The 17,994-nt window shown below is 50.5% G+C and overlaps 2 protein-coding genes across 3 annotated transcripts; one reads left to right on the forward strand and one right to left on the reverse strand.

Annotated features, from left to right (window-relative positions):
• On the forward strand, window positions 1–12,173 carry LOC109885300 (dystrotelin). The gene is made up of 14 exons (XM_031820721.1): window positions 1–19; window positions 268–342; window positions 441–642; window positions 727–812; window positions 914–1,005; window positions 1,710–1,781; window positions 9,277–9,440; window positions 10,015–10,126; window positions 10,219–10,352; window positions 10,458–10,614; window positions 10,765–10,817; window positions 10,905–11,046; window positions 11,291–11,756; window positions 11,854–12,173. Exons 1-14 carry the CDS (start codon window positions 1–3, stop codon window positions 12,018–12,020), a joined length of 1,941 nt encoding a protein of 646 aa, XP_031676581.1. The 3' UTR covers window positions 12,021–12,173.
• On the reverse strand, window positions 12,131–17,973 carry LOC116352693 (uncharacterized). 2 transcript variants are annotated; one of them, XM_031820737.1, is made up of 7 exons: window positions 17,153–17,973; window positions 16,399–16,516; window positions 16,237–16,287; window positions 15,827–15,878; window positions 15,502–15,729; window positions 14,146–15,387; window positions 12,131–14,032 (listed from the first exon to the last, which is right to left on the reverse strand). In XM_031820737.1, the coding sequence occupies exons 3-7, from the start codon at window positions 16,271–16,273 to the stop codon at window positions 12,682–12,684; spliced, it is 2,910 nt and encodes a 969-aa protein (XP_031676597.1). In that variant the 5' UTR covers window positions 16,274–16,287; window positions 16,399–16,516; window positions 17,153–17,973; the 3' UTR covers window positions 12,131–12,681. The 2 variants fall into 2 exon arrangements, with proteins under 2 accessions (XP_031676597.1, XP_031676596.1); XM_031820736.1 differs by having other exon boundaries at window positions 16,399–16,519.
• Between the last annotated feature and the right edge of the window lie 21 nt (window positions 17,974–17,994).

Consider the following 17,994-nt stretch of genomic DNA (forward strand, 5'->3'; position numbering starts at 1 on the left):
ATGGATATGGATAGCATTGGTGAGTAAGTTCTATGTTAGAGCTCAGAGGGTCACGTTCAGTAAAGGGCTCTATTCTGTTTAATCTCTTGTTGTGCATTGTGCCCTAGCCCTAGTCATGTATTACCATATCTACATATATGTTCTAGTTCTGTGGTCCATGCTCTATGTTCTAATGTTCTAGTGTTCTATTTCTATATTATGTGTTCTTCCTCATTATTCTGTGTGTTACCTGTGTTCCAAACCTCATTTTGTGTGTCTTCTTTCCAGAGGGGTTGAATGAAGTGCGTCCTGCTGTGTATCGCACTGCAATGAAGCTCCGCTCCTTACAGAAACTCTGCCATAGTGAGTGTGTGTGTGTGTGTGTGTTTAAATGAAATGCTTCTTAGGTGTGTGTAATCTGTTACAGTGTATGTTTGTAATGCTCTGAATGTGTGTTACAGTGCATGTTGTGACACTGCGGGAGCTCATCCCAGCCCTGTGCTCTCTGGGTGGAGCCCGGGACACTGGGGCGGGGCTTAGTGAACAGGAAGTGAGACAGTGCATAAACAGGATGTTCCAAAGCGTGTCACAGGAAGTACCTGGGCAGGTGTCGGCAGAGGCGCCAGAACAGACTTGCAGACTGCTGTACAGACTGTTTGACCGGTGAGGACACACAACTGTTCAAACACACACTACTGTTCAAACACACACTTCGTCTGTAAACTAAAGGGTGTATGTCTTTCCCAGGGGACAGACTGGCGCTGTCTGTCGCAGGTCAGTTGAAGCCGCTCTCATCTCTCTCTCAGCAGACACACTCTCAGCCAAACATAAAGGTAAGTAACACACACACACACACACACACACACACACACACACACACACACACACACACACATGATATACACTCTGTGTTCATTCCCTGTGTGTGTTGCAGCTCTGGTTCGTCTGGCAGAGAGGTGCAGTGGGAGAGAGAGCGGCACGGTGAGCAGGAGTGGTCTCAGAGTCGTACTGCAAGACCTCAGCCAGGTTAGACACACACACACACACACACACACACACACACACACACACACACAGACACACACACACAGACACACACACACACACACACACACACACACACAGACACACACACACACACACACACACACACAGACACACACACACACACAGACACACACACACACACAGACACACACACAGACACACACACACACACACACACACACACACACACACACACACACACAGACATACACACACAGACACACACACAGACACACACACACACACACACAGACACACACACACACACACACACACACACACACACACACACCTGAGTACTACCTCACATGATTATCAAATCAAATTTTACTCGTCACATGCGGCGAATACAACAAACCTTACAGTGAAATGCTTTACTTACGAGCTCCTTACCAACAATGCAGTTTCCAAAAAATACAGATAAGAATGAGTAATTAAAGAGCAGCAGTAAAATAACAATAGCGAGACTATATACAGGGTGGTACCGATACAGAGTCAATGTGCCGGGGCACCCGTTAGTTGAGGTAGTATGTACATGTAGGTAGAGTTATTAAAGTGACTATGCATAGATGACAACAGAGAGTAGCAGTGGTGTAAAGAAGAGGGGGGGGGGGGGGTACTGCCAATATTCTGGGTAGCCATTTGACCAGATGTCTAGCCTATGTGTGTGTGTGTGTCTGTAGGTGCCAGCTGTAGTGCAGGAGAACCATGTGTTTGGCTCAGCTGAGACAGCCGTTCGTTCCTGCTTCAGTGGGGTAAGTGTGTGTGTGTATCTGTAGGTGCCGGCTGTAGTGCAAGAGAACCATGTGTTTGGCTCAGCTGAGACAGCTGTTCGTTCCTGCTTCAGTGGGGTAAGTGTGTGTGTGATCGTCAGTTGGTCATGGGGTTTGGAGGAGTTGGTTATGGGGTTGGGGTGTTGGTCATACAGTTAGGGGGGAGTTGGTTATGGCTATGGGTTTAAGTCCGTCAAGATCCCTAGATCTGTAACTAAATGAGTTAATAAATGACAGAAGACATTCTTTAGAGGTCACTACAGGTGTTAGTAGAACAAGGTCAATGTCAAGAGAACAAGGTTAGGAGAACAGGGACAGGAGAACAGGGTCAGGAGAACAGGGTTAGGATTAGGAGAACAGGGTTAGGGCTAGGAGAACATGGTCGGGAGAACAGGGACAGGAGAACAGGGTTAGGGTTAGGGTTAGGAGAACAGGGACAGGAGAACAGTGTCCAGAGAATAGGATTAAGAGAACAGGGTTAGGGCTAGGATAACATGGTCAGGAGAACAGGGTTAGGGCTAGGATAACATGGTCAGGAGAACAGGGTTAGGGCTAGGATAACATGGTCAGGAGAACAGGGTTAATAGAACAGGGTTAGGGTTAGGAGAACATGGTCAGGAGAACAGGGTTAAGAGAACAGGGTTAGGGTTAGGAGAACAGGGACAGGAGAACATGGTTAGGGTCAGGAGAACAGGGACAGAAGAACATGGTTAGGGTCAGGAGAACATGGTCAGGAGAACAGGGTTAAGAGAACAGGGTTAGGGTTAGGAGAACATGGTCAGGAGAACAGGGTTAAGAGAACAGGGTTAGGGTTAGGAGAACAGGGACAGGAGAACATGGTTAGGGTCAGGAGAACAGGGACAGAAGAACATGGTTAGGGTCAGGAGAACAGGGTCAGGAGAACAGGGTTAGGAAAACAGGGTCAGGAGAATAGGGTTGGGGTCAGGAGAACAGGGTTAGGGTCAGGAGAACAGGGTTAGGAGAACAGGTGTAGGAAAACAGGGTCAGGAGAACAGGGTTAGGAGAACAGGTGTAGGAAAACAGGGTCAGGAAAACAGGGTTAGGGTCAGGAGATTTGGGTTAGGGTCAGGAGAATAGGGTTAGGAAACAGGGTCAGGAGAACAGGGTTAGGGTCGGGAGAACAGGGTTAGGGTCAGGAGAACAAGGTTAGGGTCAGGAGAACGGGGTTAGGAAAACAGGGTCGGGAGAATAGGGTTAGGGTCAGGAGAACAGGGGTAGGAAAACAGGGTCAGGAGACAGGGTCAGGAGAACAGGGTTAGGGTCAGGAGAACAGGGTTAGGGTCAGGAGAACAGGTTTAGGTTCAAGAGAAGAGGGTTAGGAAAACAGGGTCGGGAGAATAGGGTTAGGGTCAGGAGAACATGGTCAGGAGAACAGGGGTAGGAAAACAGGGTCAGGAGAACAGGGTTAGGGTCAGGAGAACAAGGTTAGGGTCAGGAGAACATGGTTAGGAAACAGGGTCAGGAGAACAGGGTTATGGTCAGGGGAACAGGGTTAGGAAAACAGGGTCGGGAGAATAGGGTTAGGGTCAGGAGAACAGGGTCAGCAGAACAGGGGTAGGAAAACAGGGTAAGGGTCAGGAGAACAGGATAAGGGTCAGGAGAACAAGGTTATGGTTAGGAAACAGGGTCAGGAGAACAGGGTAAGGGTCAGGAGAACAAGGTTAGGGTCAGGAGAACATGGTTAGGGTCAGGAGAACATGGTTAGGAAACAGGGTCAGGAGAACAGGTTTAGGGTCAGGAGAACAGGGTAAGGGTCAGGAGAACAAGGTTAGGGTCAGGAGAATAGGGTTAGGGTCAGGAGAACAGGATAAGGGTCAGGAGAACAAGGTTAGGGTCAGGAGAACATGGTTAGGAAACAGGGTCAGGAGAACAGGTTTAGGGTCAGGAGAACAGGGTAAGGGTCAGGAGAACAAGGTTAGGGTCAGGAAAACAGGGTTAGGGTCAGGGGAATAGGGTTAGGGTCAGGAGAATAGGGTTAGGGTCAGGAGAACAGGGTTAGGGTCAGGAGAACAGGGGCAGGAGAACAGGTTTAGGGTCAGGAGAATAGGGTTAGGGTCAGGAGAACAGGGTTAGGGTCAGGAGAACAGGGTTAGGGTCAGGAGAACAGGGTTAGGGTCAGGAGAACAGGGTTGGGAGAATAGGTTGAGGGTCAGGAGAACAGGGTTAGAGTCAGGAAAACAGGGTTAGGGTCAGGAGAATAGGGTCAGGAGACAGGGTCAGGAGAACAGGGTTAGGGTCAGGAGAACAGGGTTAGGGTCAGGAGAACAGGTTTAGGGTCAAGAGAAGAGGGTTAGGAAAACAGGGTCGGGAGAATAGGGTTAGGGTCAGGAGAACATGGTCAGGAGAACAGCGGTAGGAAAACAGGGTCAGGAGAACAGGGTTAGGATCAGGAGAACAAGGTTAGGGTCAGGAGAACATGGTTAGGAAACAGGGTCAGGAGAACAGGGTTATGGTCAGGGGAACAGGGTTAGGAAAACAGGGTCGGGAGAATAGGGTTAGGGTCAGGAGAACAGGGTCAGCAGAACAGGGGTAGGAAAACAGGGTAAGGGTCAGGAGAACAGGATAAGGGTCAGGAGAACAAGGTTAGGGTCAGGAGAACATGGTTAGGAAACAGGGTCAGGAGAACAGGGTTAGGGTCGGGAGAACAGGGTTAGGGTCAGGAGAACAAGGTTAGGGTCAGGAGAACGGGGTTAGGAAAACAGGGTCGGGAGAATAGGGTTAGGGTCAGGAGAACAGGGGTAGGAAAACAGGGTCAGGAGACAGGGTCAGGAGAACAGGGTTAGGGTCAGGAGAACAGGGTTAGGGTCAGGAGAACAGGTTTAGGTTCAAGAGAAGAGGGTTAGGAAAACAGGGTCGGGAGAATAGGGTTAGGGTCAGGAGAATAGGGTTAGGGTCAGGAGAACAGGATAAGGGTCAGGAGAACAAGGTTAGGGTCAGGAGAACATGGTTAGGAAACAGGGTCAGGAGAACAGGTTTAGGGTCAGGAGAACAGGGTAAGGGTCAGGAGAACAAGGTTAGGGTCAGGAAAACAGGGTTAGGGTCAGGGGAATAGGGTTAGGGTCAGGAGAATAGGGTTAGGGTCAGGAGAACAGGGTTAGGGTCAGGAGAACAGGGGCAGGAGAACAGGTTTAGGGTCAGGAGAATAGGGTTAGGGTCAGGAGAACAGGGTTAGGGTCAGGAGAACAGGGTTAGGGTCAGGAGAACAGGGTTAGGGTCAGGAGAACAGGGTTGGGAGAATAGGTTGAGGGTCAGGAGAACAGGGTTAGAGTCAGGAAAACAGGGTTAGGGTCAGGAGAATAGGGTCAGGAGACAGGGTCAGGAGAACAGGGTTAGGGTCAGGAGAACAGGGTTAGGGTCAGGAGAACAGGTTTAGGGTCAAGAGAAGAGGGTTAGGAAAACAGGGTCGGGAGAATAGGGTTAGGGTCAGGAGAACATGGTCAGGAGAACAGCGGTAGGAAAACAGGGTCAGGAGAACAGGGTTAGGATCAGGAGAACAAGGTTAGGGTCAGGAGAACATGGTTAGGAAACAGGGTCAGGAGAACAGGGTTATGGTCAGGGGAACAGGGTTAGGAAAACAGGGTCGGGAGAATAGGGTTAGGGTCAGGAGAACAGGGTCAGCAGAACAGGGGTAGGAAAACAGGGTAAGGGTCAGGAGAACAGGATAAGGGTCAGGAGAACAAGGTTAGGGTCAGGAGAACATGGTTAGGAAACAGGGTCAGGAGAACAGGTTTAGGGTCAGGAGAACAGGGTAAGGGTCAGGAGAACAAGGTTAGGGTCAGGAAAACAGGGTTAGGGTCAGGAGAATAGGGTTAGGGTCAGGAGAACAGGATAAGGGTCAGAAGAACAAGGTTAGGGTCAGGAGAACATGGTTAGGAAACAGGGTCAGGAGAACAGGTTTAGGGTCAGGAGAACAGGGTAAGGGTCAGGAGAACAAGGTTAGGGTCAGGAAAACAGGGTTAGGGTCAGGGGAATAGGGTTAGGGTCAGGAGAATAGGGTTAGGGTCAGGAGAATAGGGTTAGGAAACAGGGTCAGGAGAACAGGGTTAGGGTCGGGAGAACAGGGTTAGGGTCAGGAGAACAAGGTTAGGGTCAGGAGAACGGGGTTAGGAAAACAGGGTCGGGAGAATAGGGTTAGGGTCAGGAGAACAGGGGTAGGAAAACAGGGTCAGGAGACAGGGTCAGGAGAACAGGGTTAGGTTCAGGAGAACAGGGTTAGGGTCAGGAGAACAGGTTTAGGGTCAAGAGAAGAGGGTTAGGAAAACAGGGTCGGGAGAATAGGGTTAGGGTCAGGAGAACATGGTCAGGAGAACAGGGGTAGGAAAACAGGGTCAGGAGAACAGGGTTAGGGTCAGGAGAACAAGGTTAGGGTCAGGAGAACATGGTTAGGAAACAGGGTCAGGAGAACAGGGTTATGGTCAGGGGAACAGGGTTAGGAAAACAGGGTCGGGAGAATAGGGTTAGGGTCAGGAGAACAGGGTCAGCAGAACAGGGGTAGGAAAACAGGGTAAGGGTCAGGAGAACAGGATAAGGGTCAGGAGAACAAGGTTAGGGTCAGGAGAACATGGTTAGGAAACAGGGTCAGGAGAACAGGGTAAGGGTCAGGAGAACAAGGTTAGGGTCAGGAAAACAGGGTTAGGGTCAGGAGAATAGGGTTAGGGTCAGGAGAACAGGATAAGGGTCAGGAGAACAAGGTTAGGGTCAGGAGAACATGGTTAGGAAACAGGGTCAGGAGAACAGGTTTAGGGTCAGGAGAACAGGGTAAGGGTCAGGAGAACAAGGTTAGGGTCAGGAAAACAGGGTTAGGGTCAGGGGAATAGGGTTAGGGTCAGGAGAATAGGGTTAGGGTCAGGAGAACAGGGTTAGGGTCAGGAGAACAGGGGCAGGAGAACAGGTTTAGGGTCAGGAGAATAGGGTTAGGGTCAGGAGAACAGGGTTAGGGTCAGGAGAACAGGGTTAGGGTCAGGAGAACAGGGTTAGGGTCAGGAGAACAGGGTTGGGAGAATAGGTTGAGGGTCAGGAGAACAGGGTTAGAGTCAGGAAAACAGGGTTAGGGTCAGGAGAATAGGGTCAGGAGACAGGGTCAGGAGAACAGGGTTAGGGTCAGGAGAACAGGTTTAGGGTCAAGAGAAGAGGGTTAGGAAAACAGGGTCGGGAGAATAGGGTTAGGGTCAGGAGAACATGGTCAGGAGAACAGCGGTAGGAAAACAGGGTCAGGAGAACATGGTTAGGAAACAGGGTCAGGAGAACAGGGTAAGGGTCAGGAGAACAAGGTTAGGGTCAGGAAAACAGGGTTAGGGTCAGGAGAATAGGGTTAGGGTCAGGAGAACAGGATAAGGGTCAGGAGAACAAGGTTAGGGTCAGGAGAACAAGGTTAGGGTCAGGAGAACATGGTTAGGAAACAGGGTCAGGAGAACAGGTTTAGGGTCAGGAGAACAGGGTAAGGGTCAGGAGAACAAGGTTAGGGTCAGGAAAACAGGGTTAGGGTCAGGGGAATAGGGTTAGGGTCAGGAGAATAGGGTTAGGGTCAGGAGAACAGGGTTAGGGTCAGGACAACAGGGGCAGGAGAACAGGTTTAGGGTCAGGAGAATAGGGTTAGGGTCAGGAGAACAGGGTTAGGGTCAGGAGAACAGGGTTAGGGTCAGGAGAACAGGGTTAGGGTCAGGAGAACAGGGTTGGGAGAATAGGTTGAGGGTCAGGAGAACAGGGTTAGAGTCAGGAAAACAGGGTTAGGGTCAGGAGAATAGGGTCAGGAGACAGGGTCAGGAGAACAGGGTTAGGGTCAGGAGAACAGGGTTAGGGTCAGGAGAACAGGTTTAGGGTCAAGAGAAGAGGGTTAGGAAAACAGGGTCGGGAGAATAGGGTTAGGGTCAGGAGAACATGGTCAGGAGAACAGCGGTAGGAAAACAGGGTCAGGAGAACAGGGTTAGGATCAGGAGAACAAGGTTAGGGTCAGGAGAACATGGTTAGGAAACAGGGTCAGGAGAACAGGGTTATGGTCAGGGGAACAGGGTTAGGAAAACAGGGTCGGGAGAATAGGGTTAGGGTCAGGAGAACAGGGTCAGCAGAACAGGGGTAGGAAAACAGGGTAAGGGTCAGGAGAACAGGATAAGGGTCAGGAGAACAAGGTTAGGGTCAGGAGAACACGGTTAGGAAACAGGGTCAGGAGAACAGGTTTAGGGTCAGGAGAACAGGGTAAGGGTCAGGAGAACAAGGTTAGGGTCAGGAAAACAGGGTTAGGGTCAGGAGAATAGGGTTAGGGTCAGGAGAACAGGATAAGGGTCAGAAGAACAAGGTTAGGGTCAGGAGAACATGGTTAGGAAACAGGGTCAGGAGAACAGGTTTAGGGTCAGGAGAACAGGGTAAGGGTCAGGAGAACAAGGTTAGGGTCAGGAAAACAGGGTTAGGGTCAGGGGAATAGGGTTAGGGTCAGGAGAATAGGGTTAGGGTCAGGAGAACAGGGTTAGGGTCAGGAGAACAGGGGCAGGAGAACAGGTTTAGGGTCAGGAGAATAGGGTTAGGGTCAGGAGAACAAGGTTAGAGTCAGGAAAACAGGGTTAGGGTCAGGAGAATAGGGTTAGGAAACAGGGTCAGGAGAACAGGGTTAGGGTCAGGAGAACAGGGTTAGGGTCAGGAGAATAGGGTTAGGGTCAGGAGAACAGGGTTAGGGTCAGGAGAACAGGGTTGGAAGAATAGATTGAGGGTCAGGAGACCAGGGTCAGGAGAACAGGGGTAGGAAAACAGGGTCAGGAGAACAGGGTAAGGGTCAGGAGAACAGGGTTAGGGTCAGGAGAATAGGGTTAGGGTCAGGAGAACAGGGTTAGGGTCAGGAGAATAGGGTTAGGGTCAGGAGAACAAGGTTAGAGTCAGGAAAACAGGGTTAAGGTCAGGAGAACAGGGTTAGGGTCAGGAGAATAGGGTTAGGGTCAGGAGAACAGGGTTAGGGTCAGGAGAATAGGGTTAGGGTCAGGAGAACAGGGTCAGGAGAACAGGGTTAGGGTCAGGAGAACAGGGTTAGGGTCAGGAGAACAGGGTCAGGAGAACAGGGTTAGGAGAACAGGGTTAGGGTCAGGAGAACAGGGTTAGGGTCAGGAGAACAGGGTTAGGAGAACAGGGTTAGGGTCAGGAGAACAGGGTTAGGAGAACAGGGTTAGGGTCAGGAGAACAGGGTTAGGGTCAGGAGAACAGGGTTAGGGTCAGGAGAACAGGGTTAGGAGAACAGGGTTAGCGTCAGGAGAACAGGGTTAGGGTCAGGAGAACAGGGTTAGGGTCAGGAGAACAGGGTTAGGGTCAGGAGAACAGGGTTAGGAGAATACATTCTTCTTTTCATTTTCCATTATTTTTGATAGTACTCATTTACTCATTTACTGTAATTACTGTAATCACATGTAGATGATGGGCGTTTATGTAAATAATCAGCAGTTAGATAGATACTGAAAGTGTTTGTGTGTGTGTGTAGGTGCTGAGTGCGTGTGTTTGTGAGGAGCATGTCCTCTCATGGCTGCAGTGTGAGCCCTGTCTGTTGCTGTGGCTCCCCACCCTGTACCGCCTGTCAGTCAGCGAGAATGTCACACACTCCGTACGCTGCCACACCTGCAAGGCCTACCCCATCACTGGACTTAGGTGGGTGTCTGTGCCCCATATGTTGCTGCATGATGTGTGTGTGTGTCTGTGTAATGTGTGCGTGTCTGAGACTCTCTCTCTCTGTGTTGTAGGTATCGCTGTATGAAGTGTGTGTGTGTCTGTGTGTCTGAGACTCTCTCTCTGTGTTGTAGGTATCGCTGTATGAAGTGTGTGTGTGTGTCTGAAAATCTCTCTCTGTGTTGTAGGTATCGCTGTATGAAGTGTGTCTGTGTGTCTGAGACTCTCTCTCTGTGTTGTAGGTATCGCTGTATGAAGTGTGTGTGTGTGTCTGAGACTCTCTCTCTGTGTTGTAGGTATCGCTGTATGAAGTGTGTGTGTGTGTGTCTGAGATTCTCTCTCTCTGTGTTGTAGGTATCGCTGTATGAAGTGTGTGTGTGTCTCAGACTCTCTCTCTGTGTTGTAGGTATCGCTGTATGAAGTGTGTGTGTGTCTCAGACTCTCTCTGTGTTGTAGGTATCGCTGTATGAAGTGTGTGTGTCTGAGACTCTCTCTCTGTGTTGTAGGTATCGCTGTATGAAGTGTGTGTGTCTGAGACTCTCTCTCTGTGTTGTAGGTATCGCTGTATGAAGTGTGTGAACCTTCATCTGTGCCAAACCTGCTTCCTGACAGAGAGACACACAAAAAAACACAAGAGCTCCCACCCAGTGCTGGAGCACTGCACTCAGGTATAGGTACACACACACACACACACACACACACACACACACACACACACACACACACACACTGGTGATTGACTGTTGTGTTTCGTCTCCAGCCATCCTGGAAAGAATCCCTAGCCTCATTAGCATACAGCGCCCGCCAAGCCTTATTACCACGGCGATACACACACAGGGAGGCAGAGAGGAGGTGCCTAATCAGGGCGGAGTCACGAGGGGAGCCGCAGACCAGGTAGACCAATCAGAGATGGACCTGTGTGTATACCAAAAGGGAAGAACTTTTGTTTTAGTTTTAAAAGAGTAATACATGTTTCCATTGTATTTTCTGTGTTTACAGCTTCACCACCCCTGACCCTTCACCTCAGTCTGCCGCTGAGGACAGAGCCCCTCCCACTAATCCTCCCCAACTGCTGGCCACACCCCCAGCTGTTCGGCCCAGGAAGGCATCTAAAGCCCTGCAAACTGAGGAAGAGCAGGAGGAAGCACAGCCACAGGTGACCTTTCACCTCTACCCTTCTCACCTCACCTCTCAGCCCAGTGGATTTTTAGTACGGTTCAGACTTATGCTAAATGAATCTTCAGAAGATTATTGATGCTCTCCACTAGATCCTCTATTGATTCATGTCTGTTGTTTCTGTCCCCAGAGGAGAGACTCTGTCCTCATTAAGGACATCAAGGACCTGCAGAGGGACAAATGGTGAGCCTCAATCACTGTAGCACTCTAACCTCCTAACCTAGCGCCTAACCTATAGTCTGGGTGATGCTCATTACACGTGTGTGTCAGGCTGCTGGAGAGGGAGCTGCAGGTGTGGAGGGTAACGGTTCAGTCGGAGCAGGGCTCGCTGGAGTACCGCTGCTCTGAGATGGAGGCCAACATGGAGACTCTGAGACAACACAACCTCAGACTGCAGGACATGATGTCACAGGTAGACACACACACACAGACTGCAGGACATGATGTCACAGGTAGACACACACACACAGACTGCAGGACATGATGTCACAGGTAGACACACACACACACACAGACTGCAGGACATGATCTCACAGGTAGACACACACACACACACAAACTCAGGTTGCAGGATATGCTCACAGGTAGACACACACACACACTTCAGACTACAGGCCTGACTCGCTGTGCTAAAATGTCCCTCTTCCTTTCAACAGGCTCTTAGCATGTCAGGGACACATGCTGACATCATGCCTCATGCTAATGTCATCCCACATGCTAAATACAGGCCAGAGAGAGACATAGCCTGTCCTGTAGAGTCCCAGAGCTCTGCATCTTCCTCTGGATCCAGAGAAAGAGAAGAGGAGGAGGAGAGGGAGGAGAGGGAAGAGGAGGATGAATGTTGTACAGCAAAGATGCAGAGGAATGAGATGAAGACAGAAGAACAGAGAGGTGATGATGAAGAGGAGCAGACTGAGACTGACTCAGTCACAGAGACTCATACTCCCACAATTACCTCTAACCCACAGCCCTGTGATGGGCAGGTCACTGGGCCAATGAAAGACCAGAGTGTCTCTGAAGAGGAGTATTCTGGGATGTGTAGTTTAGCGGAGGAGGAGCGACTGTGTGAGCTGGTGCAACGACTAATAAGTGAGCTGTCGCTACACACTTACACACATACAGGTGAGTTTAGGGATGAGCTCTCTCTAGTTCTACACACTACTACACTTATGTGTGTGTAGTTGTGTGTGTGTATTAAGGTATGAGTATGTTTCTCCAGACTGCAGACGGGAGTTGGAGTTGTTGGAGGCTGCAGAGGAAGTGGGGGACTCGGTGTGTAATCTTGTCTATGCAGTGAACACACACTCCGTCCCAAACGAACACACTTCATGCCCCATCCTCCTACACAACCACAGGCCAGAATATGTATCCAGAAGGCTTCTCTAGACTTTGTCGCCTGATGATGTGAGTTATTGTGTACTTTCCTGATATTTGTATGTAGCACAGTTGTACTGAAATGATTCTGCTCTTTCATTAGAGAAACCTATGACAAAATGTTTTAATTCATGTACATTATTTATTAAATAAACAAGCTTTTGACAAAATCCTTATAAACGTAAAAAAATATCCTGATTGTAAAAAATAAAACTGAGAGCACAACAACCACCACGTCAAAACAGACAGCTTGACAAACATCCTGCTAACTATTCTGCTGCTGGTTTCTGTGCAAAACATGACCGTATGAGAGAAGGATGGGAAGCAGAGGAGAGAGGAAGAGGCAATCTCTCCTCCACTTCTCTACATTCTCTCTCTCACCCCGTCTCTTCAGAGAGCCAGGGTACATCTCAATAGATGCTCCTCGTCTCCTCTCCTTCATCTGCACTGAGAGCAGGACAGGAGAAAGCAATGTGGAAACAGTCAACGTTTCAGGTAGAATTGTAATGAAGTGGAGCAGAAAAAGCTCTAATCATGTGAAGTAGTAACATTTGTATTTGCTACATTATGAACATTCACCCTGCTAAACACGCCCATTTTATTTCATGTCAGTGTATCTGGAGGAAAGGAGACAAGGAAAGGAAGCCCCTGTAGACTGTTGAGATGCATCCCGTCATCTCCTCACGCTCCTCCTCAGTGTTCGGGTGGGCAGTGGAGCAGGGGTGTGTCGGGGGGATGACCGGCGGCTTGGTGTTCTGATGGCCTGTTTCAGAGGGGTCGAAGTGACCCCCCTGGCTGGGCTTTTGGGCCTTGGGAGTTTCTTACTCTCTGCGACCCGTCTTGAGGACCCTTTCCTGGACCGGACTGTGGGAGAGAGGTCCTGGGGTGGTGGGGGTTTAGGTGGAGGGCTGATTTGAGGTGGTCGCCCCCTTTTGGAGCTGCGTCTTGCTGGTTGCCGTTCTCCCCTACCCCCTCTTGTCCAAGGCCTGTACGGAGGAGAGTGGTCTTTCTCAGGAGTTAGAGGTCGGTCCGTCTTTAACTTCCGTTCTCCTCCTCTCCGCCTCCGCTGCCGGGTCACTTCTGGGTTAGAGTTTGTGTCGGGAGAGAGCGTGCTCAGTAGAAATCGGCTGCTATTGGACAGAGAGGAGCGGCTGAAGGGCGTAGTCACAGATGACCCTGCCTCCGATGAACCCTGACCTTCAGCTCCAAATGACCCCCCTGCCTCTAAGAGTGACCCCGACGCCACACTGTCCCCGCTACGACCCCTCCTCCTACCCCCCGACCCGTCTCTCCCTCCCTCTCCCCCCTGTCTCTCTGTATTGATGTCTGGACTCAGGCTCCTGAACAGTTGTCTGACCACGTGGGACTGGGGGGGTCTGGGGAGGCCAGAGGAGGAGGGGGTGAGATTCAAGCCCTTGGGGGGGGTCTTCAGAATGCGGTGTGTGGCAGGGTCATAGTACCTCAGAGGAACCCTTTTGTATTTGACCTTGGCCCCCACGTCGCCTTCACACCCGTCACATGACCTTTTCCTGCCGCGGTTGCCCCTGGCGATAGGTCTGAGGCGGGGCTTGGGGTCAAAGGGAGGAGTTTCGGGGGAGGAGAGGACATAGATCAGGGTGGTTTTGGGCTGCAGGGGGGTCATGATGCGGGAGTAGGAGACAGGCAGGCGGAGAGAGCACAGCCTTGTCTTCATCTCTGGGGTCTTCTCCTGGTCAACGCCGGGGTCCTGACAGGGCAGCGTTAGGATGTCCGGGGATGTGCCCGTCTGGTCCAGTGTTCTCTGTCGGATGGTGGGGATGATGGCTGCTGTAGTCTGTGTCCCGTGACTCACTTTGACCACCTGACACCTGGACGCCAGGCGATAACTCCTACTAACTTTCCTCCGCCTAAACACCTCCCTCCCCCTCCTGTGGCATTCTGGGTCGTCATCTTCATTGTCATGGTCACCAAGGGGAACCCACCCCCCGTCTTCCAACCCCTCCTTCTGGCCACGCTCCATATCTCTGCTGCTCCGCTTCCCATGCCTGTGAATGACATCAGAAATATCAACATGAGGAGAGAATAGTAGCCGTTTGGTGGATTTCAATGATGTAGAAATACTCCTGATGAGGCAGGTCAAAATCTGGTCTGTGCGTACCTGGCGAGGGATTCGCTTTTGAAGTAGCAGATGAACCTTCCTTGTCGGAACTCTCGGACCATGTTCTCCACCTTCTGCTCGTCCTCCAGCAGCACCTGGGTCCACGTCTTCCCCAGGAAGGACACAGGGATGTGGGGGAGTGCAGGGAGAATCTCCTCCACTGTTTGTTCCATTTCTCCCTCTGTCTCCCCCATCCCTGCCTCCCCCGCTGTCCTAGTCTCAGGTTTGAGGGCAGAATCCAGCTGGCTGGTGTACATCTGGTCCTCCATGTTCACCTGTACCTCCATGAGACAGGCCAGGGCTCTGCCCTCCCGCTCCCCTCCACCCTGCCTTAAGCCCACGACCACAGGGATGTCCTTCCTCCGCTCCTGCCCCCTCCCAATAGCCACCTGCACAGGGGTATCCCAGTCCTCATCCGATCCCACTCCCAGTGAGCCAGGGAGGCTAAGGTGGAAGCTGTCCGTATCCCCCCTTGCCTCTCCTCTCTCCCCCCCTGTCCATATGTTGTGGTTCCCCTGGTGGTGTTGTGTGGGACTGCGGCCGTAGCAGTGTCTCTGGATCACCTCCTCTATCGTGTCCCCCTCGGGGTCGGAGTGGTCACTGGAGAACGCCTGCTCCTTCTGGGTCTCCCTCCGCCTCCATGGGGGCACCCCCGCCCACGCGGCCCAGCCAGTGTTTACCGTCCGGGGCTTGGGGTCTGGGGTCCGGTCCCTCGGCCTATAGGGAGGCTGGTTCTCTGGTGTTTCCTGGGTTATCTGGTCCGTTGGGGTAGCACACAACTGTGGAGAAGCGGGGGAGCAGGGAGGATGGATGGAGGAAGAGGAGTTGCTCCCTCTCTCTCTCCGCCGGTTGGTCTTCCTGTGTGCTTTCCGGTGGAGCGGAGGAGGGGTTTGCTTCTGGCTACAAGGTCTCGTGGGGTGTGTTGGTAAGTGGTCCGGGGAAGGTGTGTGTGAGTGAGTCCCTTCCTCAGAACTTGGTCTTATATCCTGGTCTGGAGCAGTTGGGGTTAACCTCTCTGACCCCACATTTCCCCCTCTACCTTCTTCTGGTTGGCTGGTCCTTGTTTCCGAGGCAACATCCGCTTCCTGTACGTAAACGAGCTGACAGGAAGAGTCGTCAGAGCTGGGCATGTGCTCTCGGGTTCCGAACGACGCCCCGTCATCGTTGCTGGCGCAGAGATCCAATAGCTCCTCCCTGGGAACCAGCGGGCTGCTCAGAGATGGCAGGTCAGCGTGGGTGGGGCTTAAGACACACAGAAAGGTAAATCAGAGGAAGGAGACTCGGGCTGACAGAAATAATACTGACAGGGATAGATAGTTGAGGGTGATGTTAACGGATTGTGTGTGTGTGTGTTACCGAGGGTCGTTGTAGCGGTGCGGGTGATGCTGGATGACGTCAGATAAGAATCTCTCCATCAGGCTTCCAGAGGGGACGTAGGTGCGAGTGCTATGAACCACCTCCCTGTGTCTGGGGCTTAGGATGTGCTGCTCCACGTTGTTGTAGAGTATCTGGCAGCAGCTGCAGTAGCCCTGTCTGGGGGGAGGAACTCTGGACGGCCCGGGCTGCTCCTCCTCCCTCTCCCCCCTTGAGAAGACGCAGAACACGACATGTAACACAACACAACTGATGTGGACACAACCAAAACACGACAAATAAACCCTGTGGGTGTTTGTTGACTCACCTGCTAACAGTGTCCATCTCCTTCTGTGGATCTGTCTGACCCTGCTCTGCATCTGTCAGACAAACAGACAGAACATAACTTTGTGTATCAGAGATAAGGACGTTCACTCCAAAGCTAGCTTGAAATATCGCAAATGGTGCTATCGAATTGGATCATTTTCTATACGTTGTAAAGCAGGCGGGCGGTCACGTGTGTTAGAGGACCCTGGCTCAAACCCAGTCAGAGGCAAGTTCATAGAGGCAGCGCTATATGCAACGCTAGCACACTGACGCCGTTTACGCTCAGACAATGCAAACTTATATGCACGCTCACAAGCATTTCGCTACACCCACAATAACATCTGCTAAACATGGATATTTTACAAATAAAATGTAATTAGAGTTGGCTAGTAGTACTTTCTGTCCTCTTACCTTGAGCAGAGGGGGCAGACTGCTCGTCAGCAGGCATTTGGTGTTCTACATCTGAAAAGACACACAAAGAGGATACGAAAATATAAAAGTGTATCCTGTACATAAAAGTTGTGTGGCTTGTTATGAAACAAATCATATCCAAAACACCAGAAACCAACTCACTGGCTGGGGGAAGAGTCAGGGAAGGGGGAAGAGTCAGGGAAGCTTCAGTCTCAGGCTGGCCAATCACATTATGTCAGATCAGTCTCCCATCTCCAAGGGCAACCTGATTCTGGACCAACTACTGAAGTAGTGACACATGACAATTAAAAAATGCGGCATTTCAGAGGTTATTTGCTTTTCCAGCATTGCCATAAGGATACAACAAAAGTTATCTGGCTAGTTTACAATTCCAATGTTATTGCTTAGTCCTACTGAGATCTGTATCTTGCATGTATGCTCTTTATTCCACGGCGCGCGGGGTTCCATTGGAAATCTGCAGATCGCGCGAGTGAATCGGCTAGACAGCAAGCTCCGCCGTGATTGGTTGGAACGAGGACACGCTGGGCACAGAAAGCCAACTTGGCCTTCTGCTCTGTCCTCGATTAGCTTTCTCAAAAGAAATCACAATTTCGCTTCTACAGCAAGGAGCTAGCTGGATGACTGCAATCTGCAGCACTGCTGATATGCATAATTAATGAACACAACATAGCTTTGGGTATCTAGCAAGTAACGTAGTTTTAAAACAGTTGGGAAATAGCTGATGTCGTATGCTAGCTAGTAGTAGCAGCCTCACTGACGTTAGCTAGCCATGCTTGCACGGTGAGATTCCGGGACTAAAAACACGCTAGAGCAATATAATACAGCAGAGACCCGTTGTAAATTTTAACGAGTTTAGTTTCCATATCCACACAAACATTCCTTCCCGCCGTTCCACCTGTTTTGTTATTCCATTCGGCATCCGTATTTTGCTCTTCTCTTCCCGGAGAAGTGACGTTACCCGGCTTAGCGGACACGAACTCCTACCGGTACCAGAGATTTACGGAAGAGGAAGCAAGACACCCATCTCGCAAATATTTGCTGGGTCATATAACGTTAATCAATGAACTAAGCCGACCAGACAGATGTCGCATTGCTCTATAGGAGAAACCCCCTAAATTGCTAAGTATTTTGCAACACCCCGGAATTGTGGCCATTTTTCTTCAATGTAAACGGCTTTAGCTAGAGATCTTTATTCAGACATTGAACTATGCTGTGGCAATAAAGGGAAGTGACTCTGCTGAGTCTCGCGTACCTCGGGTCCCCAGGTTAACTTTGCGATAATTGTCTTCCAAGGGCCAATTGAATTTAAGGGTAATTCTTATTTTTGAAATTAATCTGAGCTATGCCCTTATTCTGTTGAAACATTTCAGAATGACAGCTTTAAAGCTGCCATGTAACTTTTTTGGAGACCCGACCAAATGCATAGAACTCGGTCGTCCAGGCATCCCTATGGGAAGAAATGACAAACGTGTTTGAATAGCCGAATATAAGGTCTGAGATCTTATACTTTTGTCAGATGGCAGTCAACTTCTCCTTTATGAAGACTGTGCTCATTACATAATGTTTACTGATGATACCTAGAACAAGACATATGCCTGTGTTTACTTGGGTGTTTCACCCAAAACCAGAAACTCTCAATGGAAGATTTCCACCAACCATTTCTATGCATCCTCTAAGTTGTAACATTACCATAAACAGCTGGAAATACAATGCGTTTTACTACATTTCAGAACATGC

Source organism: Oncorhynchus kisutch, unplaced genomic scaffold, assembly GCF_002021735.2.
Source record: "Oncorhynchus kisutch isolate 150728-3 unplaced genomic scaffold, Okis_V2 scaffold3610, whole genome shotgun sequence".
In the NCBI taxonomy this organism is placed as follows: Eukaryota; Metazoa; Chordata; class Actinopteri; order Salmoniformes; family Salmonidae; genus Oncorhynchus; species Oncorhynchus kisutch.